This window comes from Xyrauchen texanus, chromosome 41 (genome assembly GCF_025860055.1).
Source record: "Xyrauchen texanus isolate HMW12.3.18 chromosome 41, RBS_HiC_50CHRs, whole genome shotgun sequence".
Lineage (NCBI taxonomy): Eukaryota > Metazoa > Chordata > Actinopteri > Cypriniformes > Catostomidae > Xyrauchen > Xyrauchen texanus.
In genome coordinates, this window is record NC_068316.1 from 17,246,165 (window position 1) to 17,261,754 (window position 15,590).

Here is a 15,590-nt window from a genome sequence, read left to right on the forward strand (position 1 = left end):
TGGGAACAACCGATTACTGTTTTTACCATACTTTTAACAATAATTTACTGTAAAAAGTACACATACTCTCTTGTTAAACACAATATAGATTTAACCTTTAATTATACAGAAAATGGTACTTTTTACATCAAATTTTTTTTACAAAATTTTACCGTAACACTACATGTATTGTCTTTTTAAATATATATATATATATATATATATATATATATATATATATATATATATATATAAAAACACATTTTACATAATTTACAGTAACTACTCATTAACCAATTTAATTATTATTATTGTTTTTTTACTGAAGCATTTTTACAGTCTTTTGTCATCACTCACTGAAGCAAGTCTACCTGCTTTGAGCACTATTGTTATCTCTGCTCTTAAAAGAAATGCTAAGATGCCTTATGTTGTTAAATAATTACTTGTTTGTTTTCTGTCTCCATCTGTCATAATAATGCAATGCAGATTACTGTAATTACTCTCTCTTGACACTAAAATGTTAACTTTAATTGGGAACTTCTGGTAGCTATCCAGAAAAAGGTTGAGAAGGCACATATGACGGAGTATACTATTTTCACTTCTCCTCTGGGCAATGTGGATTGCCTGGTGAGAATGATAAAAAGACATATCTCTTGGTAAGGACAGCCATCTGTGTGAGATGCATTTCTGTTTGATACTTCTGGTCAAAAGACTGATTTGACTTGGGATTTGGAGACAAATAACTAAATAATGCTTGAACGTCACAGATAATCATTAGAACTAGCATCAGGCTTCAGACATCTACAGCGTCTCTACCCTCCTCACATCACCTTCTGGGGATAGTGATTGAGTGCACTGCATCTAAAGCTGCAAATACATATAGCGGATGTTCTGTTTGTGCTTTCATGTTGAATACACCAAACTGCCGTTATCAGTCACTTTTGCTGCGTCTCCTCTGGGATAGTTTTGTATCTGGGAGCTGTCTTTATGTGTTGCATAATATTGTTTGCCTTGGTGATCATCATCAGAATATTCATGTGGTTTGGCTCACCCTGTTGATGTCTGATTTTGGTTCATATAGCACTTGCAAGATGTTTTGAACTGGATAAAATGAGTAAACAATTTACACTTAACTGTGTCCAATGCGTCGTTAGTTGTCAGACAACCTGTTCCTATTTTTGATATTGCAGCCAATTTAGTGCATCATCTCTTTACTGTCATAACCTCCATTCCGTGATGAAGGGAACGAGACACTGTGTCAATGTAGTTACACTAGGGGTCGCTCTTGGGAGGCCTAAAACGCCTCAGATCTTTGAGAAAAGGCCAATGAGAATTGGCGAGTGGAATTTGCATGCCACTCCCCCTGACATATGGGTATAAATTGAGCTGGAATGCATCCATTCCTTCAGGTTTTGTGCTGAGGAGCCGAGACAAGGTCCTGGACATTTCAGCGGGTAATACAGCATTGTGGCAAGAGGGACACAAAGTCTTGTTCCCTCCATCAGGGAACGGAGGTTGCAACAGTAACCGAGACATTCCCCTTTCTGTCACTCACTCAAATGTTGTGTCGATGTAGAAAGCCTATACAAAATGCTACAACAGCTGAACTGTGTTATATGAACTGCTGTTGCAGGTGCAAGCAGGCTACTGCATGCATAAAAGCAGATGCACTTGGACTGCACGAAGCCTCCACCAATGCCTCAAAACATTTCGAAAAGTTCCCGGGGGGCGGGCATGGCCTGGTATGCCAGTGCGATGGCATCAACGATCCAGTGGGCAAGCCTCTGTTTGGAGGCAGCGCTCCCTTTCCGCTGTCCACCAAAGCAGACAATGAGCTGCTCAGAGCATCTAAAGCTCTGTGTGCGATCCAAGTAGATGCCAAAGCACGCACCAGACCCAGCAATGAAAAGGCTGAGTCTGCCTCCTCCCGGGGCAGCACTTGCAGGCTTACCACCTGATCCATAAGAGGGGTCATGGGAACCTTGGTACATAGCCCGGTTGGGGTCTCAGGATCATGTGAGAGTCCTCTGGACCAAACTCCAGGCAGGTTTTGCTAACAGAGAATGCTTGCAGGTCCCCGACCCTCTTGATGGAAGTGAGCGCGGTCAGGAGGGTGGTTTTCAATTCGACGGCCTTCAACTCGACTGATTCTAGGAGCTCAAATGGCGCTCCCCATATGCCCTGAAGGACCATGGAGAGGTCCCATGAGGGAAAGAGGTGCGGCGGAAAGAAGGTTTTAACGTCCTTATGCCTCTCAGGAACCCCAGGATCAAGTCGTGCTTCCATAAATACTTACCGTCTACTGCATCGTGGTGTGCGATATAACAGCTACATACACCTTCAAGGTGGAGGGGGACAGCAGCCCTTCCATCTTTTCCTGCAGGAAGGAAAGCAGTGATCCAACTGCACATTTCTGAGGATCTTCGCTTCGGGAAGAACACTAATTTGCGAACACACGCTGCTTCAGGGCATACAGCAGCCTTGTGGAGGGAGCCCATTCCTGAGTGATTGACCACTTAGGATTTCTGAATCCCATTCAGGGACTAGACATGGAGGTTCAAAATGTCTGGGCATGGGTGCCAGATAGTGCCCCGTCCCCGTGAACCAAGTCTGGGTGGGCCAGTACGGCACCACAAGGGTGACTTGTTCCTCATCCTCCCTAACCTCAGCTGCTGCTGAATCCAGAGGAGGAGAGTGGCCATCAGAGGCAGCGATCGTGGCCATCAGAGGTGGAGAGGTAATGACCGCACCCAGAAACTACACAGAGACAGAAGGGCATCTTTAAAAAGACATGTCTTTAAAAAGATGTTCACGTCAATGTGTTTGCTACAGTGCATAGGAAAATGCACTCTTGCACAGAATATGTACTCATTTTCAGTGCTGTTGAAGCATCTAGGGGCTTAGTCTGCACTAGACGTGCAGATGGAGAGAAAGCCGCTGGAATGCACCATATATCCTAATCATACGCTTCTTGAGAGGTGAACGGACCAGCAGTAGTATTCAGCTCACTAACACACAACCACTTTGCTCCGAAGAAAAAATATGAATGAATGGATGCATTCCAGCTCCTTTTATACTATATGTCCAGGGGATTGGCATGCAAATTCCACCTGCCAATTCTCATTGGCGTTTTCTTAAAGATCTGAGGTGTTTTGGGGCTTCCAATAGCGATCCCTTGTGTCATTACATCAACACAACGTTGAGTGAGTGACAGAAGGGGAACTACATATTCACAACATCTAAACTGTTAAAGGGATACTTCACACAAAAATAAAAAATGTCTCATCATGTACTCACCCTCATGCTATACCAGATGTGCATGACTTTCTTTCTTCTGAAAAATACAGAGATTGTTAGAAGAATATCTCAGCTCTGTAGGTCCATAAAATGCAAGTTAATGGTGACCAGTATCTTGAATGTTCTACCAAGGGGAGCCTACAAGCTTAGCATAAAATAGCATAATGCGGCGGTCCCATAGACATTCTATTAGCGGTACTGTTGTAACACGCTAGTTGGCCATTACACACTCTCGTCATCTAAGTAAATAAAATAATCTCTGCACTCACACACACACACACACACACACACACACACACACACACACACACACACACACACACACACACACACACACACACAGAGCAGCTCTTACATGATAAAATTATGGAGAAAGGACCTCTTAATGCTATTTGGTGTACAAAACAAGCCCTGTTGGGATTTGTGATAGAAATCAAGTATTGTTCAGCCTATGTAAGGAACATTTTAATTACCACAGATGCACATCAAGTCTAACTATCACCAAAATGCAGAATGAGATGTTTTTATCTTCATGTGGAGTTCAAAGTGGCGCCTGATGCTGGTGTTAATGGTCTGATGCGAATCATGAACGCAGCTTTACTATTCCTGTAGGAAAGAAGTTCTACCACCAGATTAATATCTTGAAGGATGAGAGATTGAATGTCCATTGCAATGAAAATGCAACCTATGTGGGGACTAGTTCTTTCAATTAGTGAAACTCTTAATTAGACGTTGAGAAATGTTTAATGTTACTTGAATTGGTGCAATTTTAGTGCATATCAGTCTTTATATTGTGGAAGGCTTTGTTTGGAAAATGTTAATAAAGCATTATGTTGTTACATTTTGTTTTGTTTTCTTTCCTAATATGAAAATAAATACATTTTGACATGAGAAGTGTATATAAAATGTCACATTTCAGCACTTTCAATATCTACGATTAATTGCGATTCACTACAAAAATTATGTGATTAATTACAATAATAAAAAAAAATTTGACTGAAAGCACTAGTTTAATCATAAAACCCTTTACGCTTTAAATGCTGGCAGTACATTAATATTTTATGGTATTAACCATAATTTACATATGAAAACCTACAAATAATAATATCTTGAATTGTGTGTACACTGAATGACTAAATAATATGAATGACTAATAAATACCCATTTCTATTTAAAAGGCTTAGAATTTTAGCCTTTTAACAGTGAAGCCCTCATACCTGAGTAATGACAAATGGGATTGCTGGCACCATTTTCCAAATGTTTTATATGCTGTTGTGTTAATAGAGCCTGCAGTCACAAAAGCTCTGTCATGATGTGCATTTCAGTTCAGTAAACATGTGGTTCACTCATTTCTTTATTCAGCCTGCAGTTAGCTTGTGGCAAGGGCATTTTTTTTCTTACATAGTTCTTAAGTTGAGATCTGTGCTGCTTCAATGTTGTTTGTTGTGTTATTTTGTGTGATTATAATGTCAGCATTTTCTCTTTATTTTTCTTTCTTTACAGAAAAATGTGATGAAGCGCTGGTCACGCCACTCCCCCATAATGCCTTCACCAGCTCCTCTGTGTTCACCAGTGGTTATGCACCTGGTTACGCCAAGCTAAACAAGAGAGGAGGTAAAATCCTTGCCAGGAGCCCCTAATTTTACTCGCCCATTCACAAGTATACTCTGCAATCTAAATTGGGACATTCCATAGATAGACTAACCCTAAACCAGACCCTAACCCTTCCCCTAAAAGAAAACTTTTTGCATTTTTTGAATTTTAATACTAACAGTAACTTATACTAACAGTATTTGCTTAATATATTTTTGCTTTATTAATTTTCCAATTAAATACATTGCCGAATGTCCATAGTAGGAGATTTTGTCAGATTTAGCTCACATTTGAGGCCAGTTTTGTCCCCAAACTATAGAAACTGTAAGTATGTAAACACATATACAAACATTTACAATCACTGGATGTTTTTTTTTTTTGCCATCGCTTTGTGCGACCCCGCATCCTCATGCAAGGACTCGCTATTTTGGATTTGCTATTCAAAATGCAGAATTTAAATCATTGCATACTGTTCTGGACACTTTAAGTAGTCATTTAAGGGTTAAACATCTGATACATTAAGTCACATAACCAAGAACCATGGCATCGATTTCCATTATCTGCTTCTATAAGCACAGTGCCAAAAAAAGTGCCTCTGGAAAGAAACCTCTTGAAATGTTTAACCTGTTTGGTTGTAAAGAGTAGTGTCTCTATTTTTGTTTGATATTCTGCTTTAAGTGTTTGGTTAATTTTTCTCGCTTTGGAGGGCTGATATCCATTAAGTACTCAGATGAGTGCTGTGGAGTGGTTTTTGGACAGATGTTCCAAAAACATGTTCATTATTTCTAATAACTTTACATAGTAACAAATATGTGGGTCATATCACTTCATTTTAATCAAAATGTTGTTATATTTTTGTTTGTTAACACTGTACAATAAGGTGCTATTCTTTAACATTAGTAAATGCATTCCTATATAGTATTTACTCTGCATTTTCACATTGAGAATAAATGTATTCATCTAAAAGCTGAACATTTTTATATGGAGTTAGGATGGAAATAAAGTGCATTTCAAAATGTTTTGACAGACAGTGCAGACAGACAGCATACTGGAGGTTAAGTCATTCACTAAACAGGGAGCAAGGGTGCATCCGCTTTCCTATGCAGCTAAGTGCATTCGATCCTAAAATCCAACCAAAAGTTCAGTTTCAGTCTGCAGATGATGTTTGGACAACTCAGCATGTTTGGCAGACATGGGACAATGATAATAAGCTCATAGATTTAGAAAAATCTTTATTTTAACATGATTGACAGTGATTTGCTGATGCTGGCCTTTACTTTTAATCAGAATGCTGTATTCATCTTTTGAGAAATTCAGCTGTATTGACTATAATGTCTAAAAAACATGAATAACCCTCACTCCTGGTCACATAATAAACTATTTGATCAAAGAAATCTGACTTTTTATAGCTTGGTATTTCGTAAAATTGCATGCCCACAAATGTGGTATTTTGACAACAGAAGGAACAAACACTTCTGTCTCATTACAATACCTCAATAAACACTCTTAGGCTTTTGGGATATTTTATTGCAAACAATATAATATAAAATTCACAGGTGCACAGACTTAATCTAGTTTCTTGTCAGGCGAATATACACATCCATACACTATATTGCACTGTTGAGTAATTACTTCAAGAACTCCAGCTGGGAGATGTTGTTTGAAATACCAGATTACAATGGCTCATCGCATTATCCCAAACTTGTGCTTTTAGAATAACTATGTTCTTTAGTCTAATTGAGCAAAAATGTACAACAGATGTGACAACACAGTAATTTATCTCTATGAGATATATGCAATTTACATATTTGTTATTTTGATTTTGTTCCTCATGACTTTGTCATTGCAAATGCAATTTAATTATTTTTAGAAGGAGTAATAGAAAAGGAGAAAGCAAAAATAATTAAACACAAGTTATAATGTACTGCTAATCGTGAGTCAGAAGCATTATTAATGTTTGCAGTGTGAGGCTCTCAGTTTGGAACAGTTCAACTCCAAATGCATGTTTTATATAGGAATGTCTCTGTGGGTGACTATGGAAGCTGTGGGAGGGATTATAAAACATCTAAATGACATGGTATTTCCAAGATCAGTGAGTCACTGGGCTCCATTACGTACACAAAATAATGTCATATAAATTGCTACTGTAAATATCCCTTAAATTACACAAGCTGCTTAAAGCAACCAGACTCAGTGTGAGCTCTATACAAATCTGCTATCCTTGAGGAGAACATCTGTAAAACTATAGCACTGCCTAGCCTAAGCATGAATAACTCTGTAGAAATATCTGCTGAGCCCTGGTCCACATACTGTATATTCCAGTTTACCTGAAATAATCCCTATAGAAAGTCCTTTGGAAAATAGGAATTAGAAGTGTATACATATCAACAATTTGATATGGAGTAACTTACATTTTTGACACAATATGGCCAGTTAAATTGTATTTTTGCTTTGCTAATTAAAATTATTTTAAATGACCCCAAGGCATAATTGAAGACATAGTTCACCTGTCATTGTTTACCCACACTTATGTTGTTCCATAACTGAATGACTTTCTTACAAGGCTATTGTCTTGCTTATTAGAGGACCGGAACTATCTGTTTCTATTTATAAAAATAGTTTTAGTTTGCTAGGTTTAGATAAAACTGAAATGCAAGCAGATCCTTTCTCGTCTCACTTACTTTAAAGTCAGGAGTAAAGATTCTGACAGCACAAAAGTACACAAGATTGGCAGGTTGCTAGGCTGAATGCAACTTCCAGGTATATGTAAGGCCAGCATTTCTATTCAAACCCTTTCTCACAGAAGGCCAGTAGGGCTTGTGAGAATAAGCAATGGGATTTGCCCTCTGGCACTACCTGCATCAGCAGTCACCATAGCAAGTGAGGGTTCTGTGTCACTCTGAAGCCTCACTTGGCCTAGGGGGGCCACACTAGTGGCCAGTGAACATGTACTTCAACCTGCCAGCTTTCGCACATGGGGCCGCTTCATAACAATGACATGACAGCTTTTTATCCACCTATTGGTGTACTTTTAACACACATAGGAAAGGTGAGAAATGTTTGAAGAGACACTCAGATTTCAGATGAATTCTTTTTTTGGTTGTCTTGGTTGTATTTCTTTTTCTGGTTATCAATATGAATTGGATTCTCATTACTGCATTGAAGTCATAGGCCATGATGCATGTTAATGATGCCTTAGTGGAGTTGAAGAGATGTCATTCCTGTCCATTATGTCGTTCTGGACCAGATGTGAATTATTCTGTGCAGACATACAGTTGTCATCGATCTGCACATTTTTTATTTCATCATTAAGACTGTGAATAATTGGGCAAAGTCTGGAGTTCATGCTGTCGATGAATTATGTCATTTTTATATGTGATGAAGTAATTTTTCTGAATATTATGAATAGCAATGACATCAGGGACCCTCTAATGAAATCCAAATCCATACAGCACATGTTCCACTGAGATCACATTGTCAGTTTTTTTTTTTAAAGATAATTTGCTTCAAGACAGTCACTGCAAACAATCCATTTCCAATTTCACCGAGCTACAGAGCAAAGTATTGTTAGTTTTGACAGCATGTTAGTATCTGTTGTGAAAAATGTCTCTTTTAGATGCAAAATTGTCTGGTTCTGCCAGGGTTTATCATCTCCTGGGTTTTGCCAAGGCACTGTGGTGGCCAAAGCAATGATGATGTCACAGAAGTTGGCTCATTAGTTATAGTTAGTTGAGCAGCATCATACAGGACTGTTGCAGCTAATGAGCGAATACTGCTGCCCATATGCCAGCCAATGATGCATTATTTAGCCTTACTAATACATCTTAAAGAGTTCCAGGCTGAAAATAGAACAGCGAGAGCACAAAATCAGAGTAAAGCAGGATTTGTATTTATCTTCTTTGATGTTGACAGTTGGTAGTGATAACTTCCTGAATGCTTAATGGATGCTCGTATGCATTGTACAGAAACAAGTTAAACTCTGTTAAGTGTTATTTTTTGGGATGACTTATGTATAATGTTAGTTGTTTTAATAATTATATTTCTTGTACAGAATATATTACTTGAGTCATATTACTCTAAATTTGGAAAAGGTATATGGAAAAGAGATTTAAAGGGGTCATGACATGGTTTTTTTTTATTGTATTATTATGTTCCCTTAGGTGCAATTATAGTATTAATATATTTTTTTTTTAAGAAAAACTTTTAAAATCTAGTGATTTATGACCTTTTCCCACCCTGTTTCTCATCCTCTGATTCAAACAGTCTGTTTTGGGGGCGTTTTCCATTTAAGACTTCAGTGTTAACGCCCACTGTTATGATTGGCTAACGTCAGTGCCTATGTATCAATTATTGACGCCCCAGCCAGAACAATATGCAAGTAAACTAAGTAAAAACACTGTGATTATTCATAATGAATGAAATTGCGCTTTAAAAAGTAGTTTAAAGTTTAAAATAGATTACTTACAGTTTGCGTCGTCGTTGTTCCCAGAATAGTCGGCACGGACTTATCTTTGAGCAACAGTTTTCTGGCAAAGCCAGCATCATATTGAGATTTGTTCTCAAAACAGTCATCCTTAAAATGTACAGAACAAACGCTTAAGTTAACACTGCCGTGACTGGGACGTCCGCAAAAAATAAACTGCATCCATTTTTCCCTGACGTCTGGATCTTTCGGCAGCTTATTCAGAGGTTTTGTTTGACCACAGCCAGGAACAGCACATCTGTGTGGCATCGTAATTTTCCTGTGCACAAGTAGTCTCTGTCAGAGCTCGCTGTCCATCGACTGAACACTTGTGAGGCGCACGGCGATACTGAAATGAGCGTAGTTGTCTTGCGCTTAAAGCGTAGTTATCTTGTGCTGGAGGCGGTCATATGCAAACGCTGGTACGTCACTTCTAACCGTCACGTCACTTCTAACCATGAATCCAGAACGAGCTGTATTTTGAGCTTGATTAAATAAATGATTCGTTTAGAATGGGGAGGACGTCTTAAAATATTAAACTTGCAGGACGTTTTAATGATACAAAGACCTCTTATATACCAAAAGATCAAGGCAAATTTGGTTTCTCATGTCATGACCCCTTTAAAAAAAATATAATATTTAACATTATGGTTTTATACATTAACTTTAGTTACAAACATTATGCATAATGTGTCATGAACTAACAATAAACAATAATTGTAATGCATGATAGATAGATAGATAGATAGATAGATAGATAGATAGATAGATAGATAGATAGATAGATAGATAGATAGATAGATAGATAGATAGATAGATAGATAGATAGATAGATAGATAGATAGATAGATAGATAGATAGATAGATAGAATAACATTGACTAAGATTAAAAAATACATGTTCATTGCACCTGGTCCTGTTAGCACATAGTAACTCTCGGGAGTGGGCCAGGATGAGCCAGTCATTGAAGTAGTTGAGTATGTGGATGCCGGCTTCCCGAAGCGGGGCAAGGGCTGCCTCTGCGACCTTCGTAAAGACGCAAGGGAACAGGGATATGCCGAAGGGAAGGACCTTGTAATGATACGCCTGGCCGTCGAACGCAAACCGTAGGAAGGGTCGATGTCGAGGCAATATTGAGACGTGGAAGTACACGTCCTTCAGGTCTACCACTGCGAACCAATCTAGATGCCAGATGCAAGTTAAAATGTGTTTTTGCGTGAGCATTTTGAACGGGAGTTTGTGCAAGGCCCGGATGAAAACTTGCAAGTCTAAGATCGGTCGTAAGCCGCCGCCTTTCTTGGGTTTGATGAAGTAAGGGCTGTAGAAACCCTTCTTCATCTCGGTTGGAGGGACAGGCTCTATCGTGTATTTGATTAAGAGAGTCGCGATTTCTGCACGAAGGGTTTTGGAATGTTCGCCATGAACTGCGGTAAAGTGTCGAATGGTCCTGGCCAGCCAGCGTGACAGATTGGGAAGTGAGTGCCACGTGTCCAAACTCTGAGCTAGGGGCACTAAGGGGACGATTATTTTTGATGTACCCGGCGGGGCTTTGCAGCTGGGCGGAGCAGGAAATGTGACGTCGGGAGACAAGGATGCGTCCCGAGGCTCTGGTGCTGAAAGAAGACTCGAAGCACTTACCTTGCTCCGCAACCGGCAGGGGGTGGGTTAGTGACTGAGGAGGAGGTCCCTTAGAGGCGTCCTCTGGACTCGTCAGAACTGGCCGGCCGGGGATATTTATATGTGTGTGTGTGTGTGTGTGTGTGTTATATATATGTGTGTGTGTGTGTGTGTGTGTGTGTGTGTGTGTGTGTGTGTGTGTGTGTGTGTGTGTGTGTGTGTGTGTGTGTTTTATTGCTACCTCAATTCAAATTCAGAAATAAAATGGTTATTTGAATGGCATTCTCAATTTAATTCTGAAAGGTGCCCAACCTTGCTTGGCACTATATAAAACACATCCATCTTTTCGTATTTTTTCCTTTATTTATTTTTATATGGATGTACAAGAGCAAATAGCCCATTTGAAGGTCAGCAGTAATGATGCCAATTGGCCACATAGAAGTGCTGTGATCTGTAAGTTCCACGCAGCCATTTTTGCAGTTTGCCCTCGGTATTACTTCAAATTCAGACATCAGATTTGAAACTTGCTTTGCGTTCTCTGTTCTCATTTGGAGGGAGAGACATCTATTTAGTAGCATTTCAGCTGAGAGATGAATCAGAGGGAAAGGTCAAATCTCAGCTGAACAGAAAACTGTTTGGCCCTCACAACTGGAGAGGAGGGGCGGGACAGACGGTTGTCCTGGCTGGTATGTGGGAATCAAAATGGCCTGTTGGAAACTAATGAGAGGGAGAGGTGGGGAAATGGAGGTGAATGACAGAGGGGAAGGAAGGTTCAGTTCCCCAGTGTTCAGTCATGTACCCCAAGCTCAGCTGAATACTAATGTGCCCATGCATGAGATTGAGGTGCTAACATAAGGCATGTGAGCAGTGATCCATGCCATTTATTTCTCTTTCTATCTCTTTCTCCCTTTATAACTTTTCTAAAGTGGACATCCGTTTCAAAAGAGAGTTAAGTGAAGAGTGAATTATTTGTCTAATCATAGTTTGTTAATGGTCCATATAGTATACTGTGTGCTTCAGTGGAAGCAAGGAAATCTGACCATTGGTACAAAGGAGTTAACATGGTAATTTTCCACAAATATTATTTGATTAGCAACCTAGAAATGCAGAATCTTTCATATTTATTATATGCAAGATTTTTCTTACACAATGTATTTTTTTTTTATTTTTTTTTTTTAAGTGTAGATTTTGAGTCTATTTCCAATGCGGACTTAGACTTCTGAACCACACTCTCTATATATATTAGTAAATTATTTATTCAATACCTTTTCCTGTCTGTTGATTTGTACTTTTCTTGAATATCTTTTCTTCAGAATCAATTGAAGTTTTGTATGTTCATTTTAAGCTCAGGCTGAAACATTTTTCTACTCTGTTGTAGACTAAATAGAATTCATATGACAATAGGTTTCTAGCCCTTCGGGCTTGAACCCCTAATAATAGAAATCCTAAAAAAAACATGATTGCCTTACCATAAAGTTGTAAAAACTTTTCTGATTGGTTTTTGAAGTTTGATAATGTACAGTATGTGACATAAAATATCTACCTGTGGAAAAACTATAACTAAACAAAGTGATAAAGCAGTAATGACGGCACTTTAACCATGAGGTCAGGCCTATTACTTTTTGATTGATTTGCATATACTTAAATCGATATACACTCCTCTTTGCCTGCAGTGGTCTGTATCTCCTTCCTCTTATATTAAAAACCAATGCAGATTGTGCTGTTAAAACAAAAACATTGTTATTTTCAGCATCTGAACATATAAACCTAACATTTAAAAATATATTAAAGGAATAATACAGTTTTAATAAGATAAGATCAATGGACAGAATTTGTGGCATAATGTTGATAAACACAGAAAATAATTAAGACTCTGCCCAACATTTCTTAAAAAAAAAAAAAACAGGCAAAAATGTAGGTTACAGTGAGGCACTTACAATGGAAGTGAATGAGGCAAATTTTTATAGGGTTTACGGCAGAAATGTGAAGCATATAATTTTATAAAAGCACTTATTATTTGATCTTTAAAGTTGTTTAAAAAATAGTTTTTACAGTCCTCTTAGAGTTTTAGGGTTTACTCCTTTATGTCATCATGGCAACAAAGTTGTAAAATTGGCTATAAATTTACACAGAAAAGGTTACTGTTTATATCACAATAAAATCATGTTAACATGCATATTATTTACGTCTTGTGGCTGTTTAAACAGTGATTATTTGAACCTTTTTGGATTGGCCCCATTCACTCCGATTGGAAGTGCCTCACTGTTACACAGATTTTCACTTTTTTAAAGAAGAGGAGGGACAAGTAAAAACAATTTTTGCAATAATCGACATTTTTATTTAGCATCTATTAAAGAATTATTATTATTATTATTATTAATGGAAATTCTGTCATCATTCACCCTAATGTTTTTCCAAACCTGTATGAAATTCTTCCTTCCATGCAACACAGTAAGGAGATTTTAAACAGAATGTTAGCCTTGGTTACCATTTACTTTCAGTGAATGTGTGTCTTTTATATATATATATATATATATATATATATATATATAAAACCCTGACGGACTGTTTATTGTTGATGGAGATTTCAACCATGCAAATCTCAAGCCAGTGTGCCCTATATTCCATCAGCATGTAGACTTTACAACGAGAGGTGCGAACGCGCTGGATCTTGTTTACACAAACATCCCTGGTGCGTACCGGGCCCCACCCCACCTCTTCTACTCAGACCACATCTCTGTTATGCTAATCTCAGCATACAGATTGCTCTTCAGATGCTCCAAACTGGTTCTGAAACAGGTGAAAACCTGACCAGCAGGAGCCATCTCTGATCTTCATGACTGTATTGAGCACAACGACTGGCACAAGTTCAGAGATGCTGCCACCGATAGTGACTCCACCAACTTGGAGGAATACACAGCATCGTGTATGGTGACATGGTGATGTCACTTTCTCCAAGGTCATCACCACACGCTCCAACCAGAAGCCATGGATGAATGCTGAGGTCCTTACACTGCTGAGGACCTGAGAATCCACCTTCAGAGCTGGTGACAAGGCGGCCCTGAGAACAGTGAGGGCCAAACTGTCCCGGGCCATCAGAGATTCAAAGCGCTTACATGCCCAGAGAATCCACAGCCACTTCCAGCACAGTGAAGACACGCGGCACATGTGACAGGGCATCTGGGTCATAACCAAACATTAAAGAACAACGTCACCTGCCTGTGACAGTGATGCCTCCCTTCCAGATTCGCTGAACGACTTCTATGCTCGGTTTTAGGTGCAGAATTATTTTATCTAATTACACAATGATGATTCATCGACATTATAGACATTACAGTTTTATCTTCTGTTAATGCCTGATCTTCTGAAAAGCTGCTTTGAAATGATGTGTGTTGTGAAAGGCACTATACAAATAAAATTGACTTGACTAGAATGACGTGGAAGCAAGGAAGACCACCCCTCCTCCCAATGACCAGATGCTATGTCTTATCACGTTTGATGTGAGAAAAACACTTGGCAGAGTCAACCAACGGAAGGCTGCTGGATCAGACAACATTCCTGGCAGAGTGCTCAGAGGATGTGCAGACAAGCTGGCGGATGTTCTTACTGACATCTTCAACATCTCCTTGAGCAGCGCCGTCGTTCCAACATGCTTTAAGGCCACCACCATTGTCCCAATGCCGAAGAAGTCTTAAGTGTCTTGCCTCAACTATTACCGTCCCATTGCACTCAAACCCATAATCATGAAGTGCTTCAAGAGGTTCGTCATGAGGCCCTGGATGGACTGGGAAGAGATATCAGGCCGGGATATTACATAGCAACTGGCCAAAAACTGGGGGGTGGGTAAGGTTCGCTGTCCTTTTCTGCATATCGCAGCGCCGTTTTGTGGTCCGTTCTGCATAACATGGCGACTCATTTTAGCTCATCGCGGCCCATTCGGCTCGTTGTGCAGCCAACCCACCGGACCCCTCGGTTCTCCCGATGGCCAGTCCTCCCCTGATGAGGCACATCGAGACCCAGCTGCCCCCCTCACTGGACCCCTTGCAGTTTGCGTATTGTCACAACTGCTCAACAGACGACGCCATCACCACCAACCTCCAACTGGCCCTCACCCACCTGGACAAAGAGGAAACATACTTTCAAATGCTGTTCATAGACTTCAGTTCAGCATTCAACACAATTGTTCCACAGTACTTGATTGGAAAGATGAACCTGCTGGTCCTGAACACCTCCATCTGCAACTGGATCCTAGACTTCCTCACTGGAAGACCTCAGTCGGATCGGGAGCAGCATCTCCACCACCACCACACAGCCCTGGGGCCCCCCAGGGCTGTGTGCTCAGTCCACTGCTGTTCACTCTACTGACTCATGACTGTGCAGCAATGCACAGCTCAAATCACATCATCAAGTTCTCATGACACGACTGTGGTGGTTCTCATTAGCAAGAGCAATGAGTCAGCATACAGAGAGGAGGTGCAGCAGTTAACGGACTGGTGTGTAGCCAACAACCTGTCTCTGAATGTGAACAAAACAAAAGAGATGGTTGTTGAGAACACGGAGCGACCACTCTCCCCTGAACATCGACGGCTCCTCTGTGGAGATCATCAAGAGCACCAAATTCCTAGGTGTTCACCTGGTGTAG

At 39.7% G+C, this 15,590-nt stretch overlaps 1 protein-coding gene across 2 annotated transcripts in view; it reads left to right on the forward strand.

Moving 5' to 3' along the window:
* The window catches only part of cntnap2a (contactin associated protein 2a), a 521,370-nt gene that overhangs the window by 164,787 nt on the left and 340,993 nt on the right, over positions 1–15,590 (forward strand). For both annotated transcript variants that reach the window (XM_052113320.1, XM_052113321.1), the window contains exon 2: positions 4,780–4,890. In XM_052113320.1, the coding sequence (XP_051969280.1) occupies positions 4,780–4,890 (111 nt within the window). The remainder of the gene's footprint in view (positions 1–4,779; positions 4,891–15,590) is intronic.